This window comes from Suricata suricatta, chromosome 10 (genome assembly GCF_006229205.1).
Source record: "Suricata suricatta isolate VVHF042 chromosome 10, meerkat_22Aug2017_6uvM2_HiC, whole genome shotgun sequence".
NCBI classification, from domain to species: domain Eukaryota; kingdom Metazoa; phylum Chordata; class Mammalia; order Carnivora; family Herpestidae; genus Suricata; species Suricata suricatta.
Genome location: NC_043709.1, coordinates 111,979,548 through 112,002,080, shown reverse-complemented (window position 1 = coordinate 112,002,080; position 22,533 = coordinate 111,979,548). Strand labels below are relative to the sequence as shown.

Genomic DNA, 22,533 nt, shown 5'->3' with positions numbered 1-22,533 from the left:
AATTTATAGGTCAAAGAGCTAAAAGACCAGAAGTCATCTGAAACACGAGAACAAAGGATCCCAAACCACCAAGAGCACTGTAACACACATTCTCATCAAGTAAACTGGCTACAAATCTGGGTCCTTCCATCATCTCTCTGACACCAGTCAGAGGATGAGACTATTCAGATTGTCCATATTATTTGAATTAGAAAATTATATTTTCTTTTTTTTAAGTTGTATTTATTTTGAGAGACAGAGGAAGTGTTAGTGGGGGAGGGGCAGAGAGAGAGGGAGAGAGAGAGAATCCCAAGCAGGCAACCACACTGTCAGCTTGGGGTCTGATGCAAGGCAGGAAACCGGGAGATCATGACCTGAGCTGAAGTCAGACACTTGACTGAGCCACCCAGGCGCCCCTAGAAAACTATAGTCTTACCGGAATCTATTAAAATTAATTTTGGAAAAACTTTCACTTACCATCAAGAGATACCACATAAACCTGTCCAAAGTCAAAAACTTCACCCTCTCCCTTCTCAAAGCCTATTCTTTCTCCTTACTTCTCCAATCTCCCTTCACTAAAACAGCATTCATCTCCAAAGATTCAGGATCAACTCTGAAACCTTCCTCACAGAATTATATCGCTGCTTCACTCATTTCTTTCAACAATGATTTCGTAACTACTCAGTGTCAGGTGGGTGGAAAATACAAAGGCTTCTGTAAAAACCTTTGCTCAGACTGACTCTTAGCACATTTGCAATGTCAGAGTTGGGGGAAGACAGTGTGGCAGGAGCAGGATGGCTTCTTTGTGTAATCTCCTTTCCAATGTAAATATCCCACACTCAGATTTTCTCAGTGAACCAATGCAACTGATCTCACTGATTCTGGTCTTGACCCATTCCCTTCTAGTTCTCATATCTCCAATGTATTAATCTTCCTGGGGCCGCTTTGATCAAGAGAGCAGACTACCCAAAAAACCTGACACTCCCAAACTTGGCACTCAGGGCTCTACACCACATGAACTCATTAGGCTGCAACAGACCCAAGACCTGTCCAGACTACTCTACCCCTCTTCTGAGAATAAACTGACTCCATTCTCCATGAACCAAATAAATCCTATACTTTCCCACCTCTAGGCCTTTTCTACTGTCATTACCTACTTTTGTAACAACTAACATGGTACGTATGACACAGTGCCTTAAATGATAATGTGTAGACTTATCTTCACAATTAGAATTTCATGATCTATTCAAGGTTAGTGACCTAGAGTCAGAGGCCATGCCTTGTGTATATCTGTAACACTTTCATGCTTAATATAATGTTGTGGTCCTCCATAGACGTTCAGCATTATTTCTTTAATGAATTAATGAAGATTTCAGTGAGGAAACTGACAATTTCTCAAGCCTATATTACAAATTATGCACATATACTTGAAAAATAACATCCAATTTTTTTTCAATTCCTGCCTATGTATCAAGTTTTATTCGTCTGCCTCAAAAAACTGACTTTTAGAAACATACCCCAAGTAAATGTCTCCAAAGACATTTGCAGGCAAACAAAATACTGTATTTAAAAAAAAAAAAAAACCTGAAGGACAAAATCTAAATCTAAGAATTCAACGCTACCACTTAGTACTCTCATAATTAAGTAAATTCTAGAATCAGTATACCTTATAAGTACAACCTGCAGTAATTAACAATCATGTCAGAAGATTTTGTAGAAGTATTAATTTTATAGTAAGAGAAAAAATTACGAAGTTATAGTTACAGCATGACCCCAATTTGAAAGAAATATACATCTACATCTATGTATGTAAAATACATGTATTTGAGAGAATAAGAATCAGTGGATAAATAGATGAATAAATACCTGCATTTTGTTAATCTCCCACCAAACTTGCTTTCTGACCCACAGACCGTATTTTTTTTATTTCTTAAATATACATTACATATATCCAAAATATGATTAGGATGTTTTGTTCATATTAATATAAAATACTAATGTAAAATATTTAAAACAAGCATCGCTCTGCATGATGGAATTATAGGTGATTTTTTTCTATATCCTCTTAATTTTCTACAGTGAATATCTTGTTTCTGTAATCAAGGAAACAACAGATATGGTCTTTAAAAATGAAATCTATCATGTTAGTCTCATAAAAGACACGGCACTTCAGCTTCTTGATCGATTTTATTCATATCACATTTAAGATTAAGTGACAACAGATTCACCAAAAATTAAGTTTCAAAACAGATCTTTTCAACAAATCCATTTCTATATATATATACACACACCCAAAAGAATTGAAAGCAAGGATACACCCAAATTCATAGAAGAATGCATTATTCACAAAAGTTAAAAGACAGAAGCAGCCGAAATGCCCATAAATAGACGAATGGATAAACAAAATGTGGTATATACGTATAGTATCACTTGGCCTTAAAAAGTAATGAAATTCTGATAGATGCTGCAACATGGATGAACCCTGAAGACATCATGCTAAGTGAAATAGTCCAGTCACAAAAGACAAATCTCGTATACGGGGCTACTTATCTGAGGTAAGAGAATAGGCAGTAAGAAAGAGAGAGCAAAAAGTAGTTACAGGGGCTGAGAAGGGAGGAATACAGAGTTATTATTTAATAAGCACAGAGTTTCAGTTTAGGAAAATAAAGCTCTGGAGAAGGATGGTGCTGATGGCTGCACAACAATGTGAATATATATCTAAATGGCTCTTAACTGTATACTTACAAACGGAAAGTTTTGTTACATATGATTTTGCCACAATAACACACACATAGATGTTTACAATGAGACAATGTGTGCACAAGTCCAGTGGCTCTGGACATATTAAGGATAGCCTAACTGGGATTCTCAAACAAATGGCATCCGTGAGTTTCGGTTGGATATAAAGAGTAGGGTAGAAAGAAAAAAAGAACAACCTTTCATGCAATCGTTTATTACAGATCAGTTCACAGGCAGGACAGGACAGTGGGAACTACAACAGACTGGTGAATACCAAGAATGAGAGGCAATGTAACTATCTTGTGTGGAGGTATCAATCACACCACAAAGTCAGAGAGAGACACCCTGCAAGTAATCAAATAAGGCCACGTAGACAAGCTATGAACAACAGCTGATAGAAACTGGAGGAATATCTAATGATCCTCCTGGATCACAAGAGGAGGAGCATCTAGGGAGACACTAAGAGACTGTCTTAGTCCACCTGGGCTGCTGTAACAAAATATCAGGGACTGGGTGGCTTATAAACAACAGAAATTTATGTGTCAAAGTTCTGGAGGCTGGAAGTCCAAGATCAGGGCACCAGCAGGGTTGGGTGAGGGACCTCTTCTGGGTTGCAGACACCTCACTGTGTCCTCACATGGTAGAAGAGGCTAGAGATCTCTCTGAAGTCTCTTTTATAAACTACTAGTCCTATTCTTGAGAGCATCATCCTCATGATTTAGGCTCCTCCCAAAGGTCCTACCTTCTAATACTATCACAGTGTGCATTGGGATTGTAGCATAAGGGCGGGGGGGAGGAACCACACATTCAGATCACAGCAGAGGCCATCTCCCATTAGCCTCCCAGTCATTCTGATGGCTGTCATTAAACAAATTCTCATTGCCTCCTGGGTTCTGGTGAAGCATGGGGCTTTCTGCACATTCTTTCACCCCACATCACACAGGGTTCCAAAATACAGGCTCACTTAGCTGCAATCTACCCTTGGTTTCTTGGCAGCAATGCATCCCATGACACATGCAGCCACTGGTCTTTCTTATTTAGTGTCACCTGTTTGGTGTGTTGGAAAAGGATTACAGGAAGCTAGTACCTTTGGCTTATTCTTTTCTCTGTGTGTAGGTAATCAACCATTAAAATCTAGAAGAGATTTGTCGTATCTTCACCCACCAAGGCATAGTCAGGCCTTGGACTTGCCTTGTCTTATATGTATGAGCTCTACAAGAGGTAGTCACAAATGGCACCAATTTCTTGAGACTACTGCTATAAACCAAATGGTAATCTTTACATGTGAGTAGGATAAAGAAGATAATTAGTTGCAAAAATTCATCTTTTCAATTTTCCTTGTTGTTATGTGCAGTATAGTCTTGTCCTCTTCTACTAAACCCATCCTTAAGAGCAGAGACATGCTCTCTTCTACTTTCCCTTATAATTTTATCAGTTCCAGGTAGATAGCTTATGCAGTAGCAGTACTCAATAAATATTGCTGACCATCTCACACAATGTTATTTTGTCCCTAAGCTACAAGTAGGTAAGTTGCTGCTCTTTGATTTCACTGAAACAAGCAAAATGATGCCAGCTTAAAAAAAAAAGAGAGAGAGAAAGTTATTTAAGGTCACATTTTCAGGCATCATGATTTGTTACTGATGTTACAATGATGTTCTGTAAAGGAAAATATTACATCCACATTTTTTAAGCAGGAAGAAAGCAGATTTTCCAAACCCAGAGAAAAATTATTTCTAAAAAGCAAATATCCCAAAGCAAAAACTAAGGAAGTACTCAGGAATGATGAGAACCCATCTAAAGAGCACAGCTTAGAAAGGAACCAGTGTGAAGAGACTCCCACCAACCAACTCTGGAACAACTAAAGCAACAAAAAATAACAGATTACAACTCACTGAATAGAATAAAAATCCATAACTCGACACTGATAATTCTAGAAATATGGAGAGGGAAGAGCTCTTCCTTACAGTGACTACTAAAAAATAGAGGTGTTAAAAAATTATCAAAGGACATTACAACTAATGATTAAAACTTTAGTAAGAAATAGATTACTTACTGGGGTGCCTGGGTTGAGCTTCTGACTTCAGCTCAGGTCAGGATTTCACAGTTCGTGAGTTCGAGCCCTGAACTGGGCTCTGTGCTGACCACTCAGGGCTTGCAACCTGCTTCAGATTCTGTGTCTCCCTCCCTCCCTCTCTCTCTGCCTCTCAAAAATGAATAAACATTTTTTAAAAACTTTAAAAATACAAAATAAAAAGAAACAGAATACTTACATAGTCTCAATCTCCACACAAATCACTTACTAATTACTTTTATCTAAAGCTAGGTAACAAACCCCTTAATCAAGCAATATACATCACCAATGCTGAGACAGATAACATGTGCCTCTTGATATGATGTATCACTTCTGCAGTATTCCTGCCAAAAATGTGTATATAACCTGAATCTAATTAAGAGAAGACATCAAACAAACCTAAACTGAGTGATACTTTACAAAATAACTAGCCTGTGCTCTTTACAAATGCCAAGGTTGTAAAATACAAAGAAATCTTTACTATATGTTAAATGAATGCAGTATCTCTACCCATTCAAATATTTACTGAGCAACTACCATGTGCCAAGTACTGTTCTAGGTAATGGGGATATTATGATGGGCAAGATGGACAAAAGTCCATATCCTCATGGAATTTATCTTCTTGTGGGGAGGGGGAGACACAACAAATACACAAAAAAGGTCAAGTGAGAAAATAAGGAGCTGCCACAGTGGTAGGAGGGCTCCTTTCTCTGGATTGTGTTTCTAGGAAAAGACTCCCTGAGGAGGTAACACAGGATACCAGGAGCCAACCAGCTAATCACCTCTGGTATGACCTTGTAAAGCCGAAGCAATAACAGGTGCATAGATTCGGGGACAGGGAATCTGAAAAACATCAAGGAAGCCCATGTGGCTGAGTCCCTATATGAGAAATGAGGTTTTATGCAGCAGGCAGCAACAAACACTGATGACTGTGAGCCATAGGGAGGTGTTTGTGTTTTACTCTAACCATAATAAGAGGAAAGTAGAGTTTTAGGCAGGGCAGTGACATGGTCGACTCCATGTTTGTTAAGGGAAGAGAGACAGAACTCTAAGAACGAACAGATTAAAAGAATAAATCCTAAGAAGCAATTAATAGTAAGAAGCCAGAGAAACTTACTGCATCTTCCCAGAGATCTCTGCCTCTACAATACTGAGTCTTTATTCTCTACCAGACTCTAACAGGAAATAGCAGCACTATTACCAAGTCTAAATCTACAATAATGGAGTATTATGTAATACATTAAGTTAAATAATGGGAGTAGATTTTTCCAAAGGAGCACCACACCCAGGAAGCCTCACTGAAACCAAGTTATGTAAACCCTGCCATAATTAGAATCACTCTTCTCTCCACATCCCCCTTGCCCCAAAGCCACCTGCCTTGCTGCCCCATCCATACACACCATCTTGCCCACTCAGAGACTTCTGAGCTATCTACCATACGGCAATTCCCAGAGACTACTCTGCCAGTCTCAACTTTCAGCCAACAACCCAACGTCTTAACATGTATAGAGTTAAGCATTTACCACATACTTAATCTAGTTTAATTGGTGCTACCACTGACTGCTCTAATCAAACTCTAAGGACAAAACTCAAAACTAATCAACTGAGTAATCTCTAAAGCAAAAAGAAAATACTACCAGGAAAGACTTTCAGTTTACCTTCATAATACAAAAAAAAGTATTTAGATGTTTATTTCTTTTTGAGAGAGAGAGAGGTGAGGGGAGGAGCAGAGAGAAAAGGAAACAGAAGATCTGAAGCAGGCTCTGAGCTGACAGCATCAAGCCCCATGTGGAGCTCGAATTCTTGAACTGTGAGATCACGACCTCAGCCAAAGTCCGACACTTAACCAACTGAGCCACCCAGGCACTCCATGATACAAAAATCTTTATAGCTATGTCAAAGTGTACACTATTTTAAAATGCTATGGAAGTAAGCAAACATGCAAAAATGTCAGTAAAAACCTTCTTCGTGTTTTAATAATTTAAATCAATTAGAGCCAAAAGCATAGTGAATGTTAAGACACTAAATGGATCACTTTAGAACAGAAGGCTAATTTCATTTTAAGTTATATAAACTGCTAAAAAAAAATCTAAGATGGGAGAGCTGACAGATGTTCACAGCATAAGTACATTTTGTAAGAAGTGGGTAAATCTGGAATTTAAAAGGGATAAGTTCAGAAAGAGAGAAATAAATTGTAATATTATTCATAATTTTATTCAAAACTTAACAAATTTTTAGCTTTCAAGTCACCAAAAGTCTCAAAGACTTTTTAAAAAAATTTTTTAAATGTTTTTATTCATTTTTGATACAGAGAGAGATAGAGCATGAGAGGGGAGGGGCAGAGAGAGAAGGAGACAGAACTAGAAGCAGGCTCCAGGCTCTGAGCCAGCTGTCAGCACAGAGCCCGACGCGGGGCTCGAACCCACGAACGTGAGATCTGACCTGAGCCGAAGTCGGAGGCTCAACCGACTGAGCCACCCAGGCGCCCCTAAATTTCTTAATATAAATAAACATGCTTTTCTGCTACTGCTAAGGTTCATCTTCTCATAAGTGGGTGCTAACTTCTCCCAATCCTGAGTTTTACCCAAATTAATTCATTTTACGTGTACTATACTTGTGAATGCCTTAGATAAACCCAAACAATGATTTAAAAAAAACAAATATTTGAGCAAATTATTTCTAACTGCCATTTTCTGAAATGTTCCCCCAATCATTCACTATCCACTCCAACCTCACCCCTTGTATTCATTCTCCATAACAAACAGTGGAAATGCTTCCTGTCTATATCCCCAGCCTTGACCTTCACCGTGCCATAGATGACTGGACACCTTTTGTGGCGGGGAGCCATCCTATTAAATAATTTGAGTGAACTCAATCCTTTCTCCTGGGGAATTAGAACACAGAGATTCTTGTCAGTCTTTTGTGGACCTAGAATCGAAGACACTGGGGTAGCCACTGCACCATGTACAGAGAGAGGGAGAGGGGGAGAGGGAGAGATGGAGAGGGGGAGAGAGGGAGAGGAGGGGGAGAGGGGGAGAGAGAGAGAGAAAGCTATTTTATAAGGAGAATAAAGATTTACAGAAAAATAAATGAGATATAGAGAAAGATAAGATCAACTAAAACTGACGAGAATTTAAAAAGTAAAATACTGAAAGAGATAGCTGCCTCAGTCCCTACAAGCTATTCAACTACCAATTCCAAGTCCTTGTAAAACTCAGTTATGTTCTACACCATGCCAGTACATAAAATACCTTCATATACTTCTATTAACTCTTTCCTCCCCCATTGCCCACTCAAATCAATTTTAGTGGACTTCTGTTACAACTGAAAGAATTGCAATTAATGCTTGTGGTAAGTAGCCTCCAAGATAGCCCATAAAGCATCTCTAGGTATTCACACTCTTGTGTAATACCATCCCCTAGAGTATAGGTTGGATTTCAAAGACTTGAGTCTAACAAACAGCAATGATGGAATGTTACTTCCAAACTTAGGTTATAAAAGTGCTGTGGCTTCCATCTTGGGGGATTCTCATGCTCTGTCTCAGACCGCCTCCTCTGGGGAGAGCCAGCTACCATGTTGCTGGCTGCCCTAAGGAAAGGCAAATATAGCAAGAACTGGTGACAACAACCAATGAGCATCTGCTGCCATGAACACCCATTTGAGTGAGTTTGGAAGCATATTCTCTCCTAGTTGCACCCTGAGTACAGTCCCAGCCAACAGCTCAACTACAATCTCATGGAAGCTGAGCCAAAGGCTCCCAGCTAAACTATGCCTGAAGTCCTGACCCACAAAAACAGAGAAAATACTGTTGTTCTAAGCTGCTACATTTGGGGATAATTGGTTACACAGCTTAATAACTAATACAATTCTCCAAGACATAATTCTCATTCAGATTGTAAAAAACAAAACAAAACATTAAGATGGGTCAAGATTAACTTCTTCTTGGGAATATTTCTTATTGTGAGAACTGTTGTGTTGAGTGAAAAAGACTGACCTTCCTACCGCATCTCCCCCAGACAAATCAGGTGACTTGCTGTTGGCGCAAACCACTATAATCTAGTTGTGTGATGCTGAGCAGCAATCCCTCTTAGCTCAGTTGCCTTGTCTTTTAAAGGAGGATCTCTATGGTACTTGACAGTATGAATGTTCTAGGATTCTATTTTCTCATACTCAACAAAAACAACATATTGCTTTCATAGGTCTGAAGACCTCTATTCTGTCTTCCATGTTACAACTTTGAGTAATCCTTTTACAAAATCTAGAAGATATGCAAAATATACACAAAACTGTTCTCCAATGTACATTCATCCACTGTGAAATCTTTTAAAACAAATGTCCTCCTAATAAGCATAATGCATTATGTAAGATGTTTGGGTATTAAGCCACCGAAAAGTTCCACATTACTTATGGACTTCAGAATGAACCTATGTTCTAATCCACCCTGGATCTTTCAGAAACAGAGTTTCCATCTGCCTGCAGCACACTTCCTGTCTCTTCCCCACTCCCACCCCTCTTGCCATTGCCATAGGCTGTCCTGGCAAAGCTTTCCCTGACCACATCCCCTTATCACCCAGGGCAGAGGTAATCACTCTGGCCTCCCTTCTACTTCTATACTACAATCATTTATTTGCATATCTGTCTCCCTTAATAAATCATTAGGACCTTAAGGCAAGGTCCAAGTTATATCAGTACTGCATTCCCAGCACCCAGAACAGGGAACTTACTACTTGGAGGAACCAATGTTTGTTGACCTACTGAAGAACTGAAACTTAAAATCCTATGGGGGGGGGGGGGGGGCGCGGGACGGCAGGCATCAAATTCTCACACTTCTTAAAAATGCCCCCACCACAGGGGGAAGTCCATGGACCAACTACAGTAGTCTGATGACAGTAGTTGTGACTCTGAGCCTTGGCATTATAGGTCCCATTAATTCCCCCTTAAAGTGTTGGATAATAGGCACCTCTCAGCCAATACTTGCCTACTAAATTTCATTTTCTCTCCAACTTCTTCTCTGTGGTTGAAGAGTACAATTTCTCGAATCACATCCACAAAGAGGATTTACAACTTGCTAAAATGCTAGTACAAAAGGAAAGGGACTCCCCTAACTTCTCTGTTTGCCTAGTTCCTTACAGTATTAGCATTCTGCTTAATATGGTCTCTTTATCTGCAGCAAGAATTCCAAACTAAAAACCTGTCACCACTTTTGAACTCTGGGGAAAAAAAAATAATTTTGTGATCAGCTTTCAGCCACAGCCAACATCAGCATTAACAGTTATTATCAAGTAAAAAAATAGTTAACAAAACATGTATTCTAGATAGACTCCTGTAGATTAAAAAAAAAGTTAAATGAAGGCCAAAACATCACATACCAAGCATCTTATAATACCTGAATTAGATTAATTATTTACACAGCCTGAACAAACAATACAGCTGACTTAGATCTGAGTGATCACTCGCACCATGAGATGGCTAAATTGAACCACCAAGTTGTACAATGAGAAATGGCTCCATAAACTGGAAAGCTAAAGATACTCAAGAAAAGCATTGGTCTTTATTAAGAGAACAGGATTTCAATTCATCATATATACCCCTTTATATACATACCCTAATAATTAGCTAGTTACCTGTTCACCAAAAGAGGTCCTGTAATGGCACCTGATAAGCAGCACTTTTGTTCCTCTTGTTCCAATGCTTTTTATAGGCTTAAAATAAAAATCTCCTAAATATTCTATAAACATAATTTTATGCTTCAGAATTATAGCCCTGGTCCCCACAAACTGCTAAGAGCCCTTATGTAAGCAGTACAAACTATGTTTTGTCATATTTTCATTTTGTGCAAATAGGCTTTGTATATAATTTGCATCTGAAAAGCAGCTGAAAGAGCTCAAGAATACATTTAGGTTGAGTAAGGATAGAGCTTCCCTTAGAGACCTTATTATTTCATGGAAATAGGCACATACTGAGATTGGTTAAACTCTAGATTCACTGTAAAAACAATACTTAATGTCACTTTGGAGACTACAGAAAGAATGAAGAGCAATAACCAAGGCCTAGCTATTTCTGCAAGGCTTGGCTTGATCAGATGAGTTTATCCTCCACGTCCCTTCCAGATGTGCCATATGCACAAGGAGAGGCTCCTTCTTATGACTCCAAAAATGCTTCTAATGGTTCTGCAGACACTGACAGCCCCAGAAATAGTCACAGCACTGAACATTTGGTCTTCCCATCTTTCTACCAGGAACCTTTTCAACCTGCAGTAATGGCTCAGGCAACCCCGTTTCCCTCTATGCTCTATAACAAGGGTGCTGAAAACCATCTCTCTAATGAATAGCTGCACTTCTATAATGATAACGTTTCCTAACAAATAACATGTGCTACATGGGCGTGGAAGAGGCTGACTATACATTTTCAAACTTCAGGCTTTTGGAAAATACCTTCAACTTCAAGAATCACTTCCACTTGTATCTTTATACTTTCATATCTAAGGGACTGATATTTTTGGCTCAAATATTTTTAGAAGAAATAATCATCAGGAATACACCACCACTACATGTTTTGGAGCATTCTTCATCTAGACAAGCTACAAATCAAGGCTTAAATTTTTAACCTCTATTTCAAGAAAACAATACCACCACATCCTTATTCCAGCAGAAGTGTCCTCAGGTAACGAAACCGACTCTTGAGATCAAATAATTTAATAGGTACCTCCCTAAATATTTCCCCCTAAGAGTGTAACAGTACAACACAGATGCAACAAGCGCTCCCCTCCAAAGGTTTCTACTAAGATGTTCTTGAATGTCAGACCCAAGAATCAAACATGCTCTGGTGGCCAGGTTATCAAAGCTGTGGTTGATGAGATTTCAAAAGATCCACACAAATACGAAACTGCACTGAGCACTATCAAAACAAGCCACAGCTACTGTCAGAAAACACACTCAGACCAGAGAATTACAGACTATACAAGGCATTCCATTTTTATATTCCTCATCAGAACAGACTTTCAAAAGGAAAACCCACTGTGAGTACTATAAGGTATGAAAAACCTACACACAGCACTAGCTGATTTTAAAATTCAAGTAAAAAATAAAATTAAAACTATTGGCTAAAAGAAGAAAAACTTACCATACCTTTCAGTATATCACACCAAGAAAGAGAGAGAGAGAGAGAGAAGCTGTAAGGGAAGAAAATTAAGTAATTTTTGAATTTGAGTAAATAAATTATACATCTCCCTGGTGCACAGAGAAAGCTATCCTACCATCTATTGTCAGAAATGCAGGCAATGTCTATTCTGTCAATAATACCATTAGAAGAACCATCTTAGAACATGATGCTAATTCTAAAGAGTTCAAACAAACAATGCAACCCTGTGCAAAACTGATGGAGGAGAGACAGGGCATCATTCACAACAATTTGAAGTTAATGGCATCCCCTGGAGCTATATAGCCTAGAGTCTATATAGTTCTATCCCAGGCCTTTAATGTGTGAAAGTGACCAAGATAGCCAAATTATTAGGAAGTTATTCTATTGTTTATTTTTCACCTTGAGTCCTAGAACCTGTAGCTCAGTGGTCCTCAAGAGAAGTAGAGGGAGAGCTGCCCCTTTGGGGAAATTATACTTGGCAATATATGAAGACATTTTTGGTGTCATGACTGGGAATGGGGTACTCTACCAGCATCAAGTGGGTAGAGGCAGGGATGCTGCTAAACATCCTAAAATGGACAGGGCAGCCCCCACCACCACCAACAAAGAAATATCCCACCCAAAACATCAGTAATGCCAAAGCTGAGAAACTCTGATATAACTTCATTAAGAACTCCTGCTTTACCGAAAGGGTCACGGAATTTTACACCAAGAAGCTAAGCTCAGTAAACATACTTTCACATGTGAACGTGGCTACACAAGACAAAAACCCATTCGAAAATTACTTTGAGAAATAAAAACTAAAAAGTACATAGTCAATTTCCAAACTGTCCTTCTCAACTAAGTATCAATATTGTAGTTTGACACATTCCAAACCATGTTAATCACAGCGAGCTACAGATAGCAAGGAAAAAGCACTCATTTGATGCCTTGATTTACCAGCCTTCCATGTCCAAAGTGAATAACAGATCCAGTCTGAGGACACAGGAGACTGAGGGGGCAAGGATGAGGCTGCACTAAGCCGTGCCTAGCTGAGGTAAGTGGCTGCCATCTAACAGATTCCTGTACACACTCACCTGCCAACATGAGCCGTTTGCGCTCAGATTTTCACTTCAGCCAAACCCTCCTTCTCACAATCTCCTTCATTCTTTCCACCTAGTCCTGTCACAGTGATGTCTTATAAATACCCAGGCACAAGTACAAATTTCATCTTCAAAACACTCCTCTCAGAATATGTACTAGTTGAATGAGAGAAGAAAATTTTATCTGGATATCTGGTCTCCTGGTTTCATGTTAGAAGTTCGCAGGACCTCTGCCAGGAGATCATCTCCATCAACTCTGAAAATCACTGCCACGCTTGCTCTCCATCCCAAAGTGGTCTCAAGGATGAAGAGGCACCCAAACATCACCAAACATAAAAGCAACGAATCCACTTCTGATACCTAGTTCTCAGGTCTCAGGGCTTTGCCTGGCTTTCTTTTTTTTTTTTTTAATTTTTTTTAACATTTATTTATTTTTGAGAGAGAGAGATCATGATCAGGGGAGGGGCAGAGAGAGAGGGACACGCAGAGTCAGAAGCAGGCTCCAGGCTCTGAGCTAGCTGTCAGCACAGAGCCTGATGCGGGGCTCGAACCCACGAACGTGAGATCTGACCTGAGCCAAAGTCGGAGGCTTAACCGACTGTGCCACCCAGGCGCCCCTTTGCCTCACTGTTACAAGGCATGCTGCCTTGCCTTTGGGTCCCCCCTGACTTGTTCCATCTTAACCATGCTACCACTCCTCCTCTTAATCTCCTTTGTTCACATACTTCACTTCCAACACCCAGAGCCTGCCAGCTTCATAACTTGAGCTACCAAGTAACCCTCCCACTGCAGAAGAGAACACTACAACAGCCCAATGTGCTCGCAGAGTATGTACATAAGACACGTGGCCTGTCAGAAACAACCAGCTTCCACAGAGGCAAATGGTTTGCAAAGCAAGAGCACGTTCCCTACCCCTTACTTTATTCCTCAGTGGTTAACACTTCTGAATACCAGCTTCGCTTCCTACAAAATATAAGAAACGGAGAAATCAGACATTAGATTTATTTTATAGAAAAGTAAAAGTCAAATACGTGCTTAAAGTCAATAAACAACTTGTATCTCCTCAGTAACATCAACTCTAGCTCCCAAAAGAAAGAAGGCGCTCTCTAATGCTATATAAACCCTGTTTACCAATGCTTTCAAGTAAAACTATGCATGAAAATAAGAGCACAACACACAGCTGGAGAGAAAAAAGGCTGTGGAAAAATAAAATTACCCATATAAACTGACAAAAGTCATACTCACTGTAAATGAAGTAATCCTTGGTGAATTTGTAAGTTTGAAATTTTTGAAACTGAATTAAACAGAGCATCATGATTTCATTTCTCAACCTTTGACAGGGTATACAGCAAGCCCTAAACCTAGACTTTTAAGCAACTATACCAAGTCTGGACCCATACCTAATTACCAGAGCCCGCTTAAAGGATAATTATGATTACACTTAATGGAATAGTTGTAATCAATTAATATCCAATAAGACTATAGATTCATTAGTGAACAGAATACTGAATTTAGAGAGAAATCTTTTCTTGAGAGGCAAAGAACAGACCTCTTAACCTATCCATCCATGATTTTCTCTGAAGAATAAACAAAAACAAAAACAAAAACCATGGCTTCGGCCTCCATCTAAATGTACACACTAACATTCATAGGAACGCCGCTCCCATGGCACAGTCAGCAGACTGCCTGGGTGGACGCTATTATTCCAAGGAGTCCCACTGTTCACTGCGTGCCATCACAGTGCGACTTTGTAGAGATGCGACACAGAAGAACAATCAGTGTTAGGAAGAGTAGTCTTTCTATTCCAAATTCTACTGCCAGCAAGCTTCCCCATTCAAAGGTTATACAGCTGTGTATAACCTCATCCTACCCAGCACTAAAATTCCAATTATCCTTCTGGCACTACCTTACGAACACTGGAACACTGACTGCATTGATGTCTTTATTAGGATGAGCCCCTCAGGCTTCTAGCCTCTCTAGTTATGGAAAATTCAAACACATTTTGTTGTAGATCTTGCAACACACTTAATATTTAATGCAAGAAAATCAACACAAGGACTATGTTCACAATGACATACATTCATCTAGTACTTTTTGGTTTATTAAGCATTTTAGCTTCATTTTGATTCTCTAAAATGAGAACCTCAGGGCATAAGGCAAGACAGTAGTACATTTAAGCACATTTTTTTTAAGCAGAGAGAAAAGTAAGGTCCACCATGACAGAGGTCCCACAGTAAAGGCAGAGCCATGTCTGAAACACAGGTCTCCTGATTATTGGGCTCCTGTTCTTTGCCCTCCACCACACCTCACAGAGCTAAAGGCATATCCCGTGAACCCCCTGGGAAGACCCCGTCCTGACTCATTCTTCAGGAAAGTTAGGAAAGAATAATGTTGAGAGTCTCAGAGCACAGAGAAAAAATAATCTCCAGACCAAGAATCCCAGCAACAAACTACTCAACATTTCAAGAGGATACAAGATGCTGCAGGGAAAATGAACTCTCTCCCTCCTTCCAGCCACATCCTGAAAATCTGAAAATGATACTGAACGCATGATATCAACTGCTATTGCCGTGGACTTAGCCTGGCTTCCTATATGCCGACTCATGAAAGGAGTTGTACTCTGAAGTATGACAAGCATGACACCGTCAATAGCACTCTTGTGAAAAATACCAAATGCTGCTTCCTTAAGGTTAACCCAATATGACATGCTTGGAGCTAAATCTCTGACCCTATATGACTAAAACAGAATTGCAAAGACACTCACAGGTCCTGCATCTTGTTATTTTTTTCCTTTTGGTTCTGCTCTTTCCTCGATAGGAACAAAATTTAATCTTTGTGTTAGTTTCATCCAACCAGAAATGTGAAAGTAATTCATCTCCTTAAAATGAAAGAGACCATCAGCTTTGTAGAAAAGGGCGAGAAAATCTACCATTCAACAAAATTATTTAATCTTTCACTCCTCTCAAAAAGCAGGCAGAAAAGTAAAAATCCTAATCACAAAGTACTGCCAACCCAAAGCATACAAACAATGAATGAATGTCTTAAAGCAGGCATGGGCTAGGCAGAGGAGGCGGGTGGAGGTCAGATTCTGGACCCAGGTCACTCCCTACTTAGCTGTCACAGAGCAGTTGAGAGGTAGAGCTTTAGCAAGTGACAGCAGATTGAATCTCAAACTCTGCCACTAACTAGCTATGAAAACTTGAGCAAATTTCTTAACTTATGAGTCTCAATTTCCTCTTCCATAAAATAGAAAGATATAAAGATTTTAAAAAATACAGGTCAAGTAATTAGCATAGCACTTGGCCCAAAGTTAACACATAGTAAAGTCTACTACCTTTGTCCATGATCGGCATGACCTGGGCAAGAGACAGCACCTCTCCAAAATTCAGTTTCCTTATCTATAAAATGAGGGCAGAGAGCAATGACTCTATGATTCTAAACTAGAAAGGAAAATAAGTAAGTGTAGTAGAGGTCATGAAATTATCACCAGTGCTTTGGAGAACAGCACTTTCAGCAAACCTTCAAAGTGTACCCCTCCATACTGCTTAATATGCATCAGGCCATGCTTGATCAGGGTGTCTTTTACGGGCAGTGCAGCTAATAAACCTTAGCCTAGAATGAAAGTCCACAGGTATGGTTTTGCTCATCGGGCTGGTAATGGTAAGTGGGTCTGAGACACAAGAAAAATAAAGCCAAAGAGATGAGGCTGCAGATATCCAAAAAAAACCAAGAGCAATCATTTAAGCTAGAACTATAACAGGTGCTTAGATTTTAAATTGCTCTTTTGTCTTCCCAGCCTTGTAATACTTTTTCCAGTCATTCTTCCCATACCTAGGATGAGCCCCTTAGGCTTCCAGCCTAAGAGAAAGAGGGAGAGAGAGAGGAAGAGAGAAAATCCCAAGCAGGCTCCACACCATCAGTGCAGAGCTCAATGGAGGAATGGTGAGATCATGACCTGAGCCGAAATCAAGAATCAGAAGCTTAACCGACTGAGCCACTCCGGTGCCCCCCTTTAAAACCTTAAGCTTCATTTTCAGGATTTCACCCTACCTGCTACCTCTCAAGTCAAAACACAAAACCAAAAAGTTTCATATCCACTCTACTTTCATTATTACAAGCATTCTCGTTCTTTACTTCCTCCTATTCTTCGCATGCAATAAATATTCTGATGTCTTTAAGTTGCTGGCTTCACTCAATTCATTCAAACAGAGTGTCTTCAGGGAAGCAGGTACTTAGTTACATCAGTGAACAAAATGAAAATCTTCTATCTTCTACTGAAACTTACATACTAGTAGATAAAAATAGTTTGTTATTACATATGTATGTAAATACTTATAATGCATATTATAGGTCATTCGGAGGAGAAACAAATTCAGAGAACGTGTACTAGTATTGCTGATGGGGTAACAGGAGAGATGTTAAATGAGGGACCATAGGGAAGGCTTCACTAAAACAGTGAGGCCTGACCTAAGACTGAAAGCATTTGAGAGAGTTAGCCAAGAGGAAACAGAGAAAAGCATTCCAGGCAGAGGGACAGAGCAAAGGCCCTGGGGTGAGAGCATGTCAGGTTTATCCAAAAAACAGCACTGAAGGAGGCCAATGTGGCTTGTGTAAGCTAGCAAGTGAGCGAGGAAGGCAGGCAGATCATGCAGGGCCTTGAAGTCTATTGCAACGACTCCATGGTAAAAGTCCATTGTAAAGCTTTTATGTGACTGAAATAAGGAGCCACATGCTGCTGTGTTGAGAACAGACTGCAGTGGGCAAGGGTAGAGGCAGGGTGACCAGTTACGTGGCTTAACTCACAAGAGCAGCAGGAGAGGTTTTGAGAAGTGGTTAGATTCTGGATATATTTTGAAGTTTGAGAGCCATTCTTTGCTAGAAGATTAGATACACAATAATAGAAAAATTGGCTTGTCAAAGCAAACAACTGGTCTACAAAAAATGAAACTGCTAGCAATCATTCTGAGGCAAAACCCTGAATTGACACTTTAGTACAGATGTTACAGGCATCCTGTTCTAATTTACTAGGTCTCATCAAATCTCAAATCGTCTTTATGTCTACCCCTCTTTCTCTCCTCCCACAGAAATAATCTAATTAGGGAAGGGCACTCTAGTGAAGATAGATGATGTTTCCTCTGAGAAACTGTGGCTACAATGGCAAAGACAGACACCCTGCCCCAAGCTAGTCAAGCAACAATGGAAAGTTTCCATGTGTCATTTACTGGCTGTATGACTTTGGGCAAGTCATTTCTTCTCTCTCTGCCTCACTCTTTTAAAGTAAAGGTAATATTATCTATAGGGTTATTGTGAGTACTAAAAGAATGAATAGGTATCAAGCAGTTAGAGCAGCATCTGACACAAACAACATAAAAGGAGGGGCAACTGCATGGCTCAGTCTGTTAAATGGCAGACTTCACTTCAGGTCATGATCTCGCAATCAGTGAGTTCGAGACCCGCATCAGCCTCTGCGCTGACAGCTCAAAGCCTAGAGCCTGCTTCAGAGTCTGTGTCTCCTTTTCTCTCTGCCCTTCCCCTGCTCACGCCCTCTCAAAAATAAATAAACATTAAAAAAAATATATGCCTCTAGAAAACCAGCTGGTACCATGGGGCCATCAGTCGAACAGATGCCGAGAACCTGCCCTGCCTGTGCAAAGAGGCCAGCTACCTGGTGCACAAGTGAGACCAGCAAGAACGATTTCTCCTGTCCCTCAAGAGCACTCAGGGCTTCATGCACATGAAGCTGTCCCGGACCAAGGAACAGAAGTACGTGCTGGGCCAGAACAGCCCGCCCTCCAGCAGCGTCCCTGAAATCCTGCACCACTACGCCAGCCGCAAGCTGCCCATGTGCCGAGCACATGTCCCTGCTCTACCCTGTGGCCCTTTGGACTCTGTAGATGTGAGGGCCGGGCACTGTGACAAATCTGGACCCAGCCCTGTGCCCATTCCCCTGGCTGAGGGCTATGGTCCTTCACAGGGACAAGTTCTGTCAAACCTTTCCTCCCCTCTCCCTGAGATCAAGTGGAAGCTGGAGTTTCCTTAATTTATTCTAAAGGGAAGGCCTACTGGGGCCTTGGATTTAAAAAAAAAAATATATATATATATATATATATACGTATATATATATATATATATATATACGTATATATATATATATATACACACACACACACAATATATAAGGAGTGCAATTATTACTATCACTGTCATTAAGTCTTTTTGTTATTTCTTATTCTCAGAATAATTTTATGAGAAATAATGTATAGAAAGCTGATAAATCTAATATATATTATTCCAAAAACATGAATAACCTAACACTAAGGTATTGAGTACAGGTCAAGTTGCTGGTAGGTATCACAGAAACCGAAGTGCCCTAACTCAGTCACTGAATCACTACAGGACAAATATTACCCACTGTGTGATTTAGGCAGGGAAAACATAGATTCATACCTCATGTCTCTGTGATTTTAAGAAACTGACCTATCACAGAAGCCCCATGAACTTCTCTGAACTCTTCAGCTCTAGTTGTCTGAGACGTCTTAAGGGATACAAAGATGTATGGAACTCAGCACTTCAGCCTTTGTTATATACCAGAATCAAGAATACTTCAGCTGTGGCTTTAAAATGTTTACTAATCATCGAACAATATAATTCAGAAGTTAAAATCTGTATCTCTTCTTATATGCTACTTAAAAAAAAATCTGTTCTCTTCTCCCAGTTTCTGATACTGAATGAATATCTACAGAAAATGCCACCGAACAACAGGTAACACTTCCAAGACTTAATCCAGCCTGGGATTCTCGACCCTACCTGCCTCTTAGAATTACCTGGAGAGCTTTAAACGTATTAATGCCAACGCCCACTCCTAGATCTGTTGTGAATTGAAACCAACATGGAGAACTATGGATAGGTAAATCCTAGAAGTACTATTTATTGAACTGGGGAGACAGAATATTGTTTAAGTAGTGAATTCGTATTTCTGGATTTAAACTAGCATCATCTGGGATGTGAAGACACTACGAGCCTAGATTAGAAATCTTCTTAAGCTGCCCCAGAGTCTCTTACACAATCCTGAACTTCCAAAACTGTAATCTTCCACATGTTTTCTCAAAAATGACTTGACCAAAATTTAGATTTCTTTCAAATGAAAGAACTCACAATATTATTCTATTTTCCTCTGGTAAAATCCTTCTAAGCCCTTAGTGCCAAATTAATGGTTGTAATTCTTATTTTTCTCCACTTCCTTAGCATAGTCAATAATTGAATATGGCTTGGCTCTAAGATATATGAATCTTCCTTTTGTATTTTTTTAAATTCATTATCTAAAACATAAAGCCTCTTCTCAATATTAGCGCACAACATGAAGAATTATTTCCAAATCTTTTTGCCTGTCACCATTGTAAAAGACTGGGTAATGGCTTTCTATAATAAACTCATTCATTCATTCATTCCTTTAAAATACAATACTTACTAAATCTTTACTATATGCTAAAAATGACAATTCTTTCAGCTGCTTGGTCCATACCAGTGATCAAGACAGACCAGACCTTAATATTCTTCTAGATGCCTTTAAATGCATAAATTTAAAGTAGAACTACAGGGTAAAGACATCTAAATAGGAAATTGAGATAATGGAAGTTTAACTACAGTACAAATATTATATGGACCCCTAATTTACTAAGTGCCTACTATAAATCAGATATAATATTAGTCCCTTTAATATATGGTACTCATTTAATAAAACTGCTGTCCTGCAGAGATGACACTACTATTTAGAAAACATTAAAAGAGGCCAAACAATGAGAAAATTCTTTCCTTTAGCAGAATTTAAGTTTGGGTTTTCCACACTAGAGGGAATTCTACACTCTAAAACTGTCAAGAATGACTTGTGATAGAGTTGTGTCAATTCATTCACACAAAAAAATTTTCATCTTAATTCAATTATATCAACTGTGAGATTTGGGGGTTAAAAAAAGAAAAATCACATTGTCATAAAAATGTTACCAATTTCACATTTTTTAAGTTGAGAATTATGTAAACTGTGTTTCAAGCATATGCATAAATGACCTATCCATAGATATTTAGCCACGCAGCTTAAGGATAATTTAGTATTAACAAATATACTGTGAGACCAATAAAACAAACATTACTAGGTGCAATGATGTATCCTTTAACTTCCTTTCCAAACACTAGTCCCAACTAAACGTCACTCAGCTCAATCAGAAATCCAAAGAACTGTAATTCTGCCCCAAGCAAAAACTGGGTGACAACTCATGGCTGTCTCCAAACCATTCTAATAACCTAGTTTTGGGGCTCCTGAGTGGCTCTGTCGGTTAAGCGTCCGACTTCGGCTCAGGTCATGATCTCCCAGTTCGTGGGTTCAAGCCTGTCGTCGGGTTCTGTGCTGACAGCTCAGAGTCTGGAGCTTGTTTCAGATTCTGTGTCTCCCTCTCTCTCTCTGCCCTCCCCTACTTGTGCTCTGTCTCTCTCTGTCTCAAAAATAAGAGTAAACCATAAAAAAAAATTTAATAATCTAGTTTTGGTTATTGTGGTTTTTTTAAAGTATTCATGTGAAGCTATTTGACTCCAATCCTGCACCTACCCCCCTCCAAAAAAAAAAAAATCCTTTTTCTTTTCTTTTTTTAGTTTTTAGCGGAAATAGGGAACTGTCAACTGGGGTCAGTTTATAGGTTTCCGGGCGAATCTGTTACACGCCAACCCTGTTAACTAACTCCAGGTAGAGACGGATTCCAAAATGGGATTCACTCCTTCCTCATTACGCCAAGGATCATCCATTCCCTTCGCCTTTTAAAGGACAAACGAGCTCACGCTGACCGTGCGCAACTTGACTTGCAGCTACGTTCAGACAGTGCCCGGAACGCAGGCTCTCAGGCCGTCCCCGCCCCGTAACTGGCCGCTCAAGTCTGGACCGGGGCCAGCTCCCGTCACCTGGCGACCTGCGCCCCTCCGCCCCCCGGTACGCTCGAGCAGCCCGCCAGCAAAGTTTCCCGGCCGCTCACTTGGGGGTAGAAGCCAGGGAGCCGCTCGAGGTCTGGGGGACCCCAGAGCGCCCGGGTTACCAGGACGAAGACATCGTCCTGCCCTGGTTACAGAAGCAGGCTGAGAAGGCTGCAAAAGCAGCCTCGGCCATAGAGACGCCAGACAGTGCAGACAGAGCACCGCGGATGCAGGCGGGGTGCGGAGACGTCAAAAGGGGGCTCGGCGAGGTCCCCGCCCCGCGACCTGGACTCGCCCGCACTCACCGTCGATGTTCTCCCGGTCGCTGATGTGCTGCAGGTTGCAGCCCGTGTCCTCGCGGCTCAGGTCCGTGTCGGGCCGGTAGGACTCCAGCCGGGAGTGGGCATTCCTCCGGAGCTTGGGGCTGGACGACACGCAGCAAGAGGTAGTGTTCCCCATCTTCGGTGGCCCCCCAACTCCTGCTGCTCGCGCCTTCCTCCCCGTCCCTGGGCGCGGGGCACCGGCGGGCGCGGGGCGCAGGCGGCGGGGGCGTGGAGGGGAGGCCTG

General features: G+C 40.4%; 1 protein-coding gene across 3 annotated transcripts in view; it reads right to left on the bottom strand.

Annotated features, from left to right (window-relative positions):
- CCNY (cyclin Y) overlaps positions 1 to 22,533 on the bottom strand; it is a 298,139-nt gene that overhangs the window by 193,693 nt on the left and 81,913 nt on the right. The window contains exons 1-2 of one of the 3 annotated variants that reach the window (XM_029953204.1): positions 22,272 to 22,295; positions 13,931 to 13,974 (exon numbers count right to left, since the gene is read on the bottom strand). The exons of 1 other annotated variant lie outside the window; for it this stretch is intronic. Coding sequence is in view for 1 of the 2 variants with exons in the window: in XM_029953205.1 (XP_029809065.1) it covers positions 22,272 to 22,425 (154 nt within the window). In the remaining variant the exon portion in view is untranslated. Of the gene's footprint in view, positions 1 to 13,930; positions 13,975 to 22,271; positions 22,528 to 22,533 lie in introns of those variants that run through there. One more of the 3 variants, XM_029953205.1, reaches the window with a different exon arrangement.